Here is a 13,802-nt window from a genome sequence, read left to right as displayed (position 1 = left end):
TTAGGGTCCTTGTGCTTCTGCTGTGGTTGTGAGACTTGATATGAGGTTATTTCTGAGGATCTTTGGGTACTACTGGGGGCAGCGGTGGTGACCTTGCCTGTTCTTTGTGTAATGTGGAGTTGCAAAAGGAACGGCATGTGGCATAAAATCTGTGCCAAATCAACATGCACATTGAACAAGTCTGCATGTGGAACTCACACTGTTACAGTGTTTCCGAGGGGGAGAATTTAACAATAGACAGGAAGTCAGTGTAGCACATGTGTACACCAAAGCTTGTCCTGATACTTAACAAAAAAAATTCCAAAAATAAGCAAAATGGACAGCTTATTATTATATTATTATTATTATTATTATTATTATTACTATTATTAAACATGCGATGGACAAACAGCCGTAGCTAAAAACCTGCATGCATGACATCTGTTTTAGATTTCATAAGAAATGTTTAACGCATTTGTCACTGTTCAAGACAAAAAAAAAAAAAACATAATGGATGCTATTTGATGCAGTCTGGACAAAAGAAATTATGAAATGACCTTGCATGGAGAAGTGATTCATACAGGAAGCTCTCAGCCTGTGGTATGTACCAAAAGGACTGTTAAATCTCAAAAATTAAGCAAGACAGAAAAACAAACGTGCAAACGCGAGTCCACTTGAAATTTTATCAGCTCTTTAATGTGGGATTTTTGTACGTTGTTGTTGTTACTGCAGTAAACAGGGGTGGTGGCCAAGCAGTTAAGTGTGCTTGTTGACACTGTGGAAGGTTCCCAGTTCAAAACTCACCGCTACTATGTAATATAGAGTTCCATCAAAAAAGGTATCCGGTGTAAAACTTGTACCAAATCAACATGCAGATCCACCTCTGATCAGCTATGGGGCTCTGAGTGAAAACAAGGGAGCAGCCGAAGGGACTTACTTTATTTTGTACGTTGTTGTGTACTTTAATTATTGGCATTTGTTCTCTTGCTATTTGAGTTTATTTTGTTTAGTGTGTTGATTTCTGGAAAAGCCCTATTATTATTATTATTATTATTAGATAGAACTTTGATCCCTTGGAAAGACTCCCTCAGGGAAATTGAGGTTGCAGCAGCATTACATAGCAGCACACAGGGTAAGAAGCACACAGAGTATCCATCCATTCATCCATCCATCCATCCATTTTCTTCAGCTTTATCCGGAGTCGGGTCGCGGGGGCAGCAGCTCAAGCAAAGCCGCCCAGACCTCCCGATCCACACACACCTCCCCCACCTCCTCCAGGGGAACCCCAAGTCGTTCCCAAGCCAGCCAAGAGATGTAGTCCCTCCAGCGTGTCCTGGGTCTTCCCCGGGGCCTCCTCCCAATGGGACATGCCCGGAACACCTCTCCAGCAAAGCGTCCAGGGGGCATCCGGAAAAGATGCCCGAGCCACCTCAACTGACTCCTTTCGACGTGGAGGAGCAGTGGTTTGACTCCGAGCTCCTCCCAAGTATCCAAAAAAAAAAAAAAAAGAAAAACAGTTTGCAAATATAAATATAAATACACAATATAAATACCAGACATGCTAATCAACAGTGGTTTACTGGCTACTACTGTCCCTCTCATTCTCATTCCCGACCTCTGTCTTCCTGTTACTCTCCCCCCCCCGAGTGATTTTGATTTTGTATTTTCTGTGTGTGTGTATATATATATATGAGGTCTATTAGAAAAGTATCCGACCTTATTATTTTTTCAAAAACCATATGGATTTGAATCACGTGTGATTACATCAGACATGCTTGAACCCTCGTGGGCATGCGAGAGTTTTTTCACGCCTGTCGGTTACGTCATTCGCCTGTGGGCAGTCTTTGAGTGAGGAGTCGCCCACCCTCTCGTCGATTTTTTTCATTGTTTAGGAATGGCTCAGAGACTGCTGCTTTGTTTGATCAAATTTTTTTCAAAACTATAAGGCACAACTGAGTGGACACCATTCGATAAATTCAGCTGGTTTTTGGTAAAACTTTTAACGTCTGATGAGAGATTTTGGTCTGGTAGTGTCGCCGTAAGGACGGCCCACGGCGCCTGACGGCGATCTGCATTTCGAGGCAGCAACGTCTCGCCGTTTCAAGTTGAAAACTTCCACATTTCAGGCTCTGTTAACCCAGTAAGTCGTCAGAGAACTTTCAGAAGAAGTCGGCATGAGGAGTTTATTCGGACATTCCATTGTTAACGGACATTTTGTAATGAAAGAACGTGCGGGCAGAGTTGCATGTCGGGCCGGATCCGACCGCGGGGGGTCACGACAGGAAAAACACCTCCGTTGGAAACCTTAATGGGCAAGTTGGAACATGCCCAAGCTGTTAAACAATTTCTCAGTTACTCACTGGTTGAAAGCCATTAAAAGCCGCCTGAATTTTACAAATGGTTTTCAACACGGAGGTGTTTTTCCTGTTGCGGCGCACACAGATTCATCGAGTCGTCACGGAAACGACTCGGCGAATTTGCGCGCACGTCTTTCATTAAAAAAATGTCCTTAAACAGTGGAATGTCCGCATAAAGTCCTCATGCCGGCCTCTTCTGAATCTTCTCTGTTCTCTCACGACGTCCTGGGTGAATTAAGCCTTAAATTAGGATGGTTTCAGGTCGAAACAGGCCGACGACGGCGCCTGGAAGCGCTGCACGACGTCCCGGTCCGTGGGAAGTCCTTACAGCGACAGAAACACCCCATAATCTCTCATCAGCCGTTAAACTTTTCACCGAAAACCAGCTTAATTTCTCGAATAGTGTCCACTCGGATATTCCTCACAGGTCCAGAAAAAATTTTGATAAAGCAACGCGCGCCGTCTGGAGCAGCGTGTGAAACAGGAATTCAGCCGAGAGGGCGGGACCACATTTCACTCAAGGCCTGCCCACAGGGAAATGACGTCACCGACACGCGTGAAAAAACTCATGCATGCGCACGAGGGTTCAAGCATGATTGGTGTAATCGCATGTCAATCAAATCCATATAGTTTTTGTTTTTTTTTTATAAAACTGCCAGTTAGTTTTATAAGATACCTCATATATATATATATATACACACACACACAAGTATATATAAATTCATACACACACATATCGCAGGACCAAGCAAACGTTAAAAAAAACAAATAAGCAATTTATACTTCTCCAACGTATGGTAGGTCTTTGAGGAGAAGCTTGGGGTATCGTTGGAACGTCTTTGTTTCAAATGAATGGTTGCTGAAGGAGACCCAAAGGAAGCATATTATTTGTTTTGGGAAGAAACATGGACAACAACAGTATTTCCATGTGACATGTCTTCCTGAGCATGATACAGCGTGCCTGAGAGCTGAGGACCCCGTCAACAAGACCAGCCCAAGGACAGGCTACATCGGCCAGCGTCAGCCACTTCCACTGGGCTCTGAAGGCCTTCACATACAATGAAGCTGCAGCTGCTGTGCATTTGTCTCAGACTGCAAACTGAGAGTTGCTGCTCAGTCCGAGCAGGAGCTCAGCTGCTGTCAGCAGAGCACGGATTTTCGGGGGGGGGGGGTGCTGCTGCTGTTGAAATCTGACCATATCAAACTTCAGGAGTTTGACCACAACTCTGGCCATCACTCAGACATTCTATATGAGACCTGCACACAGTCAGCAGCAACAGAGCAAACTATACGTGCACGACTGACGGCTGCTTCTACGTGCATGAAGCTCTTTACTCCTATTGATATATATATATATATATATATTTTTTTTTTTTTTAATGAATGGCGCCTTCTCTTCTCGGCTATGGTTTTTAAACCCCCGTCTTCTTTTTTCAACCTGCACATCATTTATTTCCATAAAAAGGTTTTTCTCCTGACAGCAAGAAATCAGTGTCTGCTGGTGATACTGATGCAAAGATAAGACCTTTGAAAGTGAAGGTGGAGCGGGTGGTGTGAGGATGAAAAATAGCTGTCGCTGTGTGTTTTCCTGGAGATATATTACTTTTAAGGAAGGTGTGAAGCAAGACAGAGTTGTGAAGAGGGAGGGAGGATGTGAGGAAATGAGATGGACAGGAGAGTGGATGATGGAAAGATGAGGTGAGAAGTGCGAAGATGAGCCGTGAATTTAATCTGCCTCGCTGTCTACTTTTTGGCTTCCACTCCTGTTCTTGTCTTTTTTTTTTTTGTCATTTCAAGTCCATCAACTTCCATCTGGAAGTTACCCACCCCCCAACCCCTCCTCTTTTATTCTGTAACCAGTACTTGTGCTTGTGGTGAAGATGTACTCCAAGTCAAAATGAAATTAAGAGTACACAAATAAATTTAAAAATTATACCAGCTACAACAGGTAGGCTCAATGCTGTTTTTGTTTTTTTTGTAGACAGTTATTGACATAATTCATTCTGCAACTTTTAAAGCAACACCATGCAACCCCAAATGAGAAAAAGTTAGCATGGTATGTAAAATGTAAATTATAAAAACTCCCACAGAAGGCTCTGAAATACTTGTTTTATGTGGTCAACTTCATTTAAATTCTTACTATGCACCCGTTCCTCCATTTAAAGTGCATATCAGTAGTAAATAAAACATCAACTAATCTGGTTATTCTAAATAATTAAGAAATTATTGACATATTGCAGTTTATTTTTGGTGCCATATGCCCTTTCATCATTGTTGCATTTTTTTTTTTTTTTTTTTTTTTTTTTTTTTTTTTTGGTATGAAATTTCTCCACACGTTCTCTACTGGGGCCAGGTCATAACCACAGGCACACCAGTCCAATATCCATATCATCTTCCTCTGCAACCATGTCTTTATAATGTGTGCAGAATGTGGTTTTGCATTTTCTTGTTGAAAATGCATGAATGCCAGTGGAAAAGATGTCATCTTGAAGGCAGCATATGTTGCTCTAAAATCTCAGTGTACTTTTTTGCCTTTTCAAACCAGCTCAGCCCAGGGGTGCGCTTTTGGTACACCTTACTACCACCACCACACACATACATACACACACATTAACCTTAACATTAAATCCACTCCTGGACTTCTGGAAAAATGATGACTGTCATCACTTTGGAACGAATGTCTTCACCTGTGAGTACAGAGCATACATAAAGTACTCACAGGGCCTTGCTTTTTCCACCTTTTCTTATGTTACACCTTTATTCCAAAATGGAGTAAATTCATTTTCCCCTCAAAATTCTGCTCACAACACCCCACAATGTCAACATGAAAAATGTTTTTTGAAACTTTTAGAAATAAACTAAGAAATCACATGTACATAAGTAATCACACTCTTTGCTCAATACTTTGTTGATGTACCTTTGGCAGCAATTACAGCCTCAGGTCTTCTTGAATATGATGTCACAAGCTTGGTGCACCTATCTTTGGACAGTTTTGTCCATTCCTCTTTGCAGCATCTCTCTACCTCCATCAGGTTGGATGTGGAGCGTCGGTACACAGCCATTTTCAGATCTCTCCAGAGATGTTCAATCGGATTCAGGTTTGGGCTCTGGCTGGGCCACTCAAGGACATTCACAAAGTGTCCTGAAGCCACTCCTTTGATATCTTGGCTGTGTGCTTAGGGTCATTGTCCTGCTGAAATATGAACCGTCGCCCCAGTCTGTTAAGAGCACTCTGGAGCAGGTTTTCATCCACGATGTCTCTGTACATTGCTGCATTCATTCATTCAGAATATTTGGAAAGGACTACTTATATTGATCATTTTTACTTTAATTTCCCAACATCATCAAGCATATTTAAATGATTGAACAGCTCCTTAATTTACTCAACATTTCTAAGTGTAAAAATGTTTAACCAGACACAATTAAGTAGAGTACAGTTGAGGTTTTTAGAATGGATTGATTTGCATATGGGGCCATTATTGTAAAACAATCTGTGTGTGTGTGTGTGTGTGTGTGTGTGTGTGTGTGTGTGTGTGTGTGTGTGTGTGTGTGTGTGTGTGTGTGTGTGTGTGTGTGTGTGTGTGTGTGTGTGTGTGTAAACAGATCCACAAAGGTGTAAAAAAATGCATGTCCTGTCCCCGTCTGTGTCTGGTTGATGGTCTCAGGGGCAGAAACAACTGCATAACGACACACTGAAAATTCTCTCGTCTTTTCCAGCCCCGACGCAGGCCCGGTGCCAGAAAAAAAATATTAAGGGGGCGATGAGTCTATCACAGGGGGCGGGGTCGCCCCCCCCCCCCAAAAAAAAAGTGCGCACCAGAGGGGACGTGCCTCTGAGTGTGTGTAATGAATTGGGTGCGCTCCTGGAAAGCTTGTGTATTTAGGCTACACCGTTGTAAGAGACTGACTGAGTAAGAGTAAAGAGTGATGACAGTATTTTTTAAATTATTATTTGAACGTACAGACCCTCGGTCAAGTGATCTCCTGCATACCACAAAACCAAACCAACAGCTGATCTGAGAAACAACACGAGACAGTAGATTAACCCCACATACAGCCCTCCATCACCAGCGCAAACACAGCACAATTGGGCATGACAGTCACACAACGGGTCAAAGATAAACCTTTCATGTAGATATATTTACAACAATACATAACTTTAATATCTGTCATTGCGGGCGACTGGCTGTGAACGGAGGGACTAAGAAAATGCATGCCGCACGACAACAGCATGTTATTTGCATTATTATCACTTTTTACGGAGATACACAACACGTAACACGCACATAAAAAGTTGTCTCACTTAACTTTTGTCGTGTCGGCTAGCTCTCTAATTTAGCCAGTGCGTCCTCATCAACCTGGGTGCGTTAGCTGCTGTTCATTGTCATACTATCCATGAGAAAATCATCCGGAATATCCATATTGGGACCAAAACACACTTCTCGCATTTTCATCTTTTCCTCTGTGGACAGTTTTTTTTTCCCCTCTGCGGACAGTTCTTGGGCTGCGCGCGCTATGATGTCATTTGTTTATGCATAGCGGGCGGGTATAGCCAGGTACTGTCGACATAAATCTACGATACCGGCCCAGTAATGCCCCGGTAAAGTGATAATAATATTGAATAACTAATATTTTGCTATATTTGAGTATTTATTTTTCTTTCTTTTTATTTTTTGATAACTGTCACATCCGGGGGGGGGGGGTTGATGCCGTGACGGGGCGTCACCCCAAACACCCCCTTGTGGCGCCGCCCGACGCTTGTCTTATGCACACAGGAGCGCATAGTTGACACGTTCTGTGCATCTAAATGCTGTTTTTTTCCACAACTTTTTAAGAGCTCCACATTGCGGCATGATGAACAGTGTGTTTTTGACGGACAGCTCAGAGCGCGTCAGGGCTGCCAGGGACTGAATGGAGATCACAGTGACGTCTGTCCGCCTGCTGCTGCGTTAACACAATATGAAATTTATTTTATTTTTAGTTTAAGTCGTCGTCACAGTTAAACAGCTAGAAGAATATCTTCATTTTACAGACTCAGCGGCATTTAACAGCGCCGTCTTTAATTATGCAAAAAAAGCACCGCAAATGAGGAAACCAGACAAACTTCACAAGTATTTTACCTAAACGAAAGCCTATTGGAAAGACGATGAGGAAATGTAAACGGTGATTATTAACAAAATGCTGCTTGTTGTCTGAAGTTTCACACAGATCCCTGAGTGTGACAACGCTAAGGGAACCGCTTTAGATCACAGCCCATCTGCATGTACTTCTGGTTTTTGCCACCAGGCGGTGTCATCTGATAACTGAAAGCTGTAATTCCGGTGTTTGCCACAGGGTGGTTTTTCGTTTAAATGTCCCCAAAATTTGTGAAGTTTCACCCAATTATCAGTGGTAAATATTATTGAAACCAATCCAAAAATCATAGGCTTATACACACAGGCAGTCTACATCTTCTGACCAAATTTCAAGTCAATCAGATGAAAAATGCTCCAAATGCAAGGTGAACAAACTAACAATCAAACAAACAGACAGACAAAGAAACATATCAACAAACAAACCAACAGACACACCAACATAGTCTTGTCAAATTACAGTGAGGAAAATAAGTATTTGAACACCCTGCAATTTTGCAAGTTCTCCCACTTAGAAATCATGGAGGGGTCTGAAATTTTCATCTTAGGTGCATGTCCACTGTGAGAGACATAATCTAAAAAAAAAAATCCGGAAATCACAATGTATGATTTTTTTAAATAATTTAATTTGTATGTTACTGCTGCAAATAAGTATTTGAACACCTGTGAAAATCAATGTTAATAATTGGTACAGTAGCCTTTGTTTGCAATTACAGAGGTCAAACGTTTCCTGTAGTTTTTCACCAGGTTTTCACACACTGCAGCAGGGATTTTGGTCCACTCCTCCTTACAGATCTTCTCCAAATCTTTCATGTTTGGAGTTTCAGCTCCCTACAAAGATTTTCTATTGAGTTCAGGTCTGGAGACTGGATCCCAGCTTTGTGCAGGTCTACAGTTTTGTCCCTCGTGTCCTTAGACAGCTCTTTGGTCTTGGCTATGGTGGACAGGTTGGAGTGTGATTGATTGTGTGAGCAGGTGTCTTTTATACAGGTAACAAGTTCAAACAGGTGCAGTTAATAGAGGTAAAGAGTGCAGAATAAGAGGGCTTCTTAAAGAAAAATTAACAGGTCTGTGTGAGCCAGAATTCTTGCTGGTTGGTAGGTGTTCCAATACTTATTTGCAGCTGTAACATACAAATAAGTGATTAAAAAAAAAAAAATCATACATTGTGATTTCTGGATTTTTTTTTTTTTTTTTTTTTTAGATTATGTCTCTCACAGTGGACATGCACCTAAGATGAAAATTTCAGACCCCTCCATGATTTCTAAGTGGGAGAACTTGCAAAATCGCAGGGTGTTCAAATACTTATTTTCCTCATTGTACTTTGACAAGACTCAAAATGTGGAAGAGAGCAGCACTGTGGATACTTTATGGATGTGCAGTGTACAAAATCCAAACATGAATTCCAAAAAATAAATAAATAACACAGACGCACATTTATCGATACACGGGGAGGTGTGAAAGTGTAGGTCACATTCTGCTTTTGTTCAGGGTTGGTGCCGGCCAGTTTCCTGGCACAATGCACATCTGACAGCACCTGGGTTTCACACACACACACACATCTGGATATTATCAGGAGAACAGCATCTGAGCTCTACTAACAGATGGTAATGACAGCTTTAGTCCCCAGACTGTCTTCTAATCAAACCACACACACACACACACACAAACAAACAGCAGATTAAATCATCCTTCACACCAAATAAGGTGAACAGAATAATTCAGAATGTAATCGACAACATTCTCATGAATTTAGTGCAATTTAAATGCCATTAAACCCTCAGTCCCTCAGGAACATATGTAGTTGTTTTACATTATCACAAATCACAGTAAAGAATAAAACCCCTAAGTGGAGACAAAGTGTTATTACCCCTGGTCTCTGCAGACATCGCATCATTAATAAACAGCTGCACAAAGTGATTGAAGAGTCTGATGGAATGATTACTATTCCTCTGCCACTCTGGGTCGCCACAGCAGATCCACTGATTCAACACAAGTTTTATGTGACCTTTGACCTTCCTGACACCACTCCATATTACATGCAAACTGAGCAGAACCAGCAACTTTTTCACTGGAAACAAGTGCAGATAACCACTTGCCCTTTTCATGTTTAAAAATACAATAAAATTTTTCCACAATCACAATGAATCCTGAGGGCGTATCCCTCATCCAAAAAAACAATAAAAACAAACCTCCACCACAGTTTAGATCCTCAAACAGATAAGTTAGAGTGAGCAATTATTATGGACATACTGTCTGATAGACTTACCGCCTGTCACCCTATGACTGCTAGGATACCCCTCCCCATGACCCTTAATAAGAATAAGCAGGTTTAGAAAATGGCTAAGTGTAAAAATAACTCCTACATGAAATTTTGAGAATAATAAAATGACTACAAACACCCGATTAAATCCAATTGACTTTTTCCGAATGGCAAACGGTGCATTTCTACAGCTGTTTCCCATCTGCAGAAGCTGCTCAAAGCACTTTACATTGATGCCTCACATTCACTCACACACAGATGTCAGTGAGCTGCAACACCGGGTGATGAACTTCACACTGAGAGGAATGTGAGGATTAAGGACCTTGTTTAAGGGATTTCAGTGATTTGCTGGTCTGATGAGGAATTGAACCAAGAAGCCAGTTGAGCAGTTGCGTAATAACTTTTACATAACGGACAACGAAGGCGAAGGACACGCCCACATTCCACAGCTGTTTACTGTCGAGAGGTGGGGACCTGGGTGGGTGTCATCCACGGCCCACAATGGTTCTGTTGTGCAGTGGATGTGGAACGTGTCCCCAGACCTGACCTGACGCTGCCCTGGAGATACACGGACAGTTTTTTGTTTTTTTGTTTTGTTTTTGGGGGGGAAGGAGATCGAAGGTTTTAATCTTTGAAATGCCTCTGCAATAGTTGCAGGCAGCAATGGGACACAGCCAGTCATTCCTAGGTGAACACTGAGCTCCATCCTCAAAATTAAAACATGCTTGAGGAACACAAAGCTGAAGGTGGAGACAGAGACATGTGGAAAGTCAGATTTCAGTGATACTGAAGTGAAAGAATGTAACACTATCTGACAACAACAGAGCGCTGTGATGGCACAATGTGATTAAAAACTTTTAAACAGAATTACTCCACCTCCTCAGCACATCAATATCTTCCACAGCAGGACACTAATGTCTTTCCTGGTGTCCACAGGAAGCAAAGCAGGAAGAGTGGGAAGGAAAAACACGAGTGTCTTGATTCCTTTTACCCTGTTAAGTGTGAACGCAGAGGTAAAGTGATCAGATTACACAATCTGAACATCCTGAACCACCAGATTTGGAGAGAAACTAGAAGACATGGGGGATTAACCACCGGAGCGAACAAACAGAACAACAGCGACAAGCATGGAAGAAAGAGTGTCCACCTGGACTCAGTCGGATTTCACACTCCGGCAGCAGAACGTACCTTTAACGATCAGGTCGGCGTAGTTGGACACTCCCGAGCCTCCGTCCGAGCGGATCACACAGCGGTAGCGGCTGGTGCTCCGCTGTGAAGTATCTCCAACACTCACGGTTGCAGAGAAACGCCGGTGGTTAACTACCCTGGTCACCATCAGCGCCGTGTCTTTACCGTTCCACTGCTGCATTATGGAATACAGAGAAATAAAGATGGTCTATGAAAAGAAGTACGCTGGTTGTGCTGTAGGGCAGCATGGTGGCTTAGTGGTTAGCACTGTTGCCTCACAGCAAGAAGGTCATGGGTTCAATTACCGCCGGTGGCCTTTCTGTGTGGAGTTTGCGTGTTCTCCCTGTGTTTGCGTGGGTTCTCTCCAGGTGCTCCGGCTTTCTCCACCATCCAAAGACATGCAGGTTAGATGGACTGGAAACTTTAAATTCTGGAGGTGTGAGTGTGGGTGTGATTGTGTTTCTTTGTCTATTTGTGGCCCTGTGACAGACTGGTATCCTGTCCTGGGTGTACCCCGCCTCGCACTCTATGACTGCTGGGATAGGCTCCAGCCCCCCGTGACCCATAATTGGACTAAGTGGTTGAAGATGTGTGTGTGTGTGTGTGTGTGTGTGTGTGTGTGTGTGTGTGTGTGTGTGTGTGTGTGTGTGTGTGTGTGTGTGTGTGTGTGTGTGTGTGTGTGTGTGTGTGTGTGTGTGTGTGTGTGTGTGTGGGTGTGTGTGGTTGTGCTGTTAGACTACAGTGTCTGAAAGAAGCTATTGATGTGGATTCAAGTGGCTTCAAACAGTTTTTTAGCAAACAATGTGACTGTACAAGCTCTGAAACTGGTTACCACTAACTTACATTTATACATAGAACCAGGGAAGAGTGGAGAGGGAGAAAGGTCCAAGACAGTGTTGGTTTTCTTTGCCCCATTAGGCAACATTAAGCTCCTCAATGTAAAGACAACTGTGAAATCACCCACTGAGGCTATCAGGATCAAGGAAAACCTGCACCATCCTGACCCTTTAGATCCACAACCAAAACTGTGTGTACGTAAAGTAGTGTTCAGAATAATAGTAGTGCTATGTGACTAAAAAGATTAATCCAGGTTTTGAGTATATTTCTTATTGTTACATGGGAAACAAGGTAGTAGATTCAGTAGATTCTCATAAATCCAACAAGACCAAGCATTCATGATATGCACACTCTTAAGGCTATGAAATTGGGCTATTAGTAAAAAAAAAAAAAAAAACGTAGAAAAGGGGGTGTTCCAATAATAGTAGCATCTGCTGTTGATGCTACAAACTCAAAACTATTATGTTCAAACAGCTTTTTTTAGCAACCCTGTGAATCACTAAACTAGTATTTAGTTGTATAACAGTTTTTCATGATTTCTTCACATCTGCGAGGCATTAATTTTGTTGCTTTGGAACCAAGATTTTGCTGGTTTACTAGTGTGCTTGGGGTCATTGTCTTGTTGAAACACCCATTTCAAGGGCATGTCCTCTTCAGCATAAGGCAACATGACCTCTTCAAGTATTTTGACATATCCAAACTGATCAATGATACCTGTATGCGATATATAGGCCCAACACCATAGTAGGAGAAACATGCCCATATCGTGATGCTTGCACCACCATGCTTCACTGTCTTCACTGTGAACTGTGGCTTGAATTCAGAGTTTGGGAGTCGTCTCACAATCTGTCTGCGGCCCTTGGACCCAAAAAGAACAATTTTACTCTCATCAGCCCACAAAATATTCCTCCATTTCTCTTTAGGCCAGTTGATGTGTTCTTTGGCAAATTGTAACCTCTTCTGCACATGTCTTATTTAACAGAGGGACTTTGCGGGGGATTCTTGCAAATAAATTAGCTTCACACAGGCATCTTCTAACTGTCACAGCACTTACAGGTAACTCCAGACTGTCTTTGATCATCCTGGAGCTGATCAATGGGTGAGCCTTTGGCATTTTGGTTATTCTTCTATCCATTTTGATGGTTGTTTTCCATTTTCTTCCATGTGTCTCTGTTTTTTTGTCCATTTTAAAGCATTGGAGATCATTGCAGATGAACAGCCTATAATTTTTTTTTAGGTTTTCCCCTCTCCAATCAACTTTTTAATCAAACTACATTGTTCTTCTGAACAATGTCTTGAATGTCCCATTTTCCTCAGGCTTTCAAAGAGCATGTTCAACAGGGGCTGGCTTCATCCTTAAATAGGGGACACCTGATTCACACCTGTTTGTTCCACAAAATTGACGAATTCACTGACTGAATGCCACACTACTATTATTGTGAACACCCCCTTTTCTACTTTTTTTTTTTTTTTTTACTAATAGCCCAGTTTCATAGCCTTAAGAGTGTGCATATCATGAATGCTTGGTCTTGTTGGATTTGTGAGAATCTACTGAATCTACTGGTACCTTGTTTCCCATGTAACAATAAGAAATATACTCAAAACCTGGATTAATCTTTTTAGTCACATAGCACTACTATTATTCTGAACACTACTGTATAAAGGCACACACATGGTTCTCTTTAAAAAATCTCAGACATTATGAAGTTGTAGTCACGTGCAGCCTGATTTCCACTCCAATCTTTAGCCATAAATGGATGTAGACACACTGACAGAGAGTTTGGTAAATTTGAGGAAAATAATATTGCTTAGTTTGGTGGTCTCGGTTCTGAAATCATGAAGAAAAAAAAGGTAATCAATGTAAAAGAGGCGATCAAAATGCTGTGTACAGCTGCAACTACAGCTTGGTCCATACGTATTTGGATAGTAACACAATTCTGTTAGTCTGTCTGTGTGTACCACCACAGTGGAGTTAAAATGAAACAATCGCAATGTGCTCATACTGTACACTATTCCTGATAATTTGAGGATTTTAGTTACAAAATT

General features: G+C 42.0%; 1 protein-coding gene across 1 annotated transcript in view; it reads right to left on the bottom strand.

Moving 5' to 3' along the window:
- Positions 1-13,802, bottom strand: part of ptprt (protein tyrosine phosphatase receptor type T) — a 1,196,058-nt gene that overhangs the window by 912,545 nt on the left and 269,711 nt on the right. Inside the window, exon 7 of the mRNA XM_034165958.1 lies at positions 10,920-11,094. Within this exon, the coding sequence (XP_034021849.1) occupies positions 10,920-11,094 (175 nt within the window). The remainder of the gene's footprint in view (positions 1-10,919; positions 11,095-13,802) is intronic.

The sequence above is a fragment of the Thalassophryne amazonica genome, chromosome 3 (genome assembly GCF_902500255.1).
Source record: "Thalassophryne amazonica chromosome 3, fThaAma1.1, whole genome shotgun sequence".
In the NCBI taxonomy this organism is placed as follows: Eukaryota; Metazoa; Chordata; class Actinopteri; order Batrachoidiformes; family Batrachoididae; genus Thalassophryne; species Thalassophryne amazonica.
This window is presented reverse-complemented; position numbering and strand designations above follow the sequence as displayed.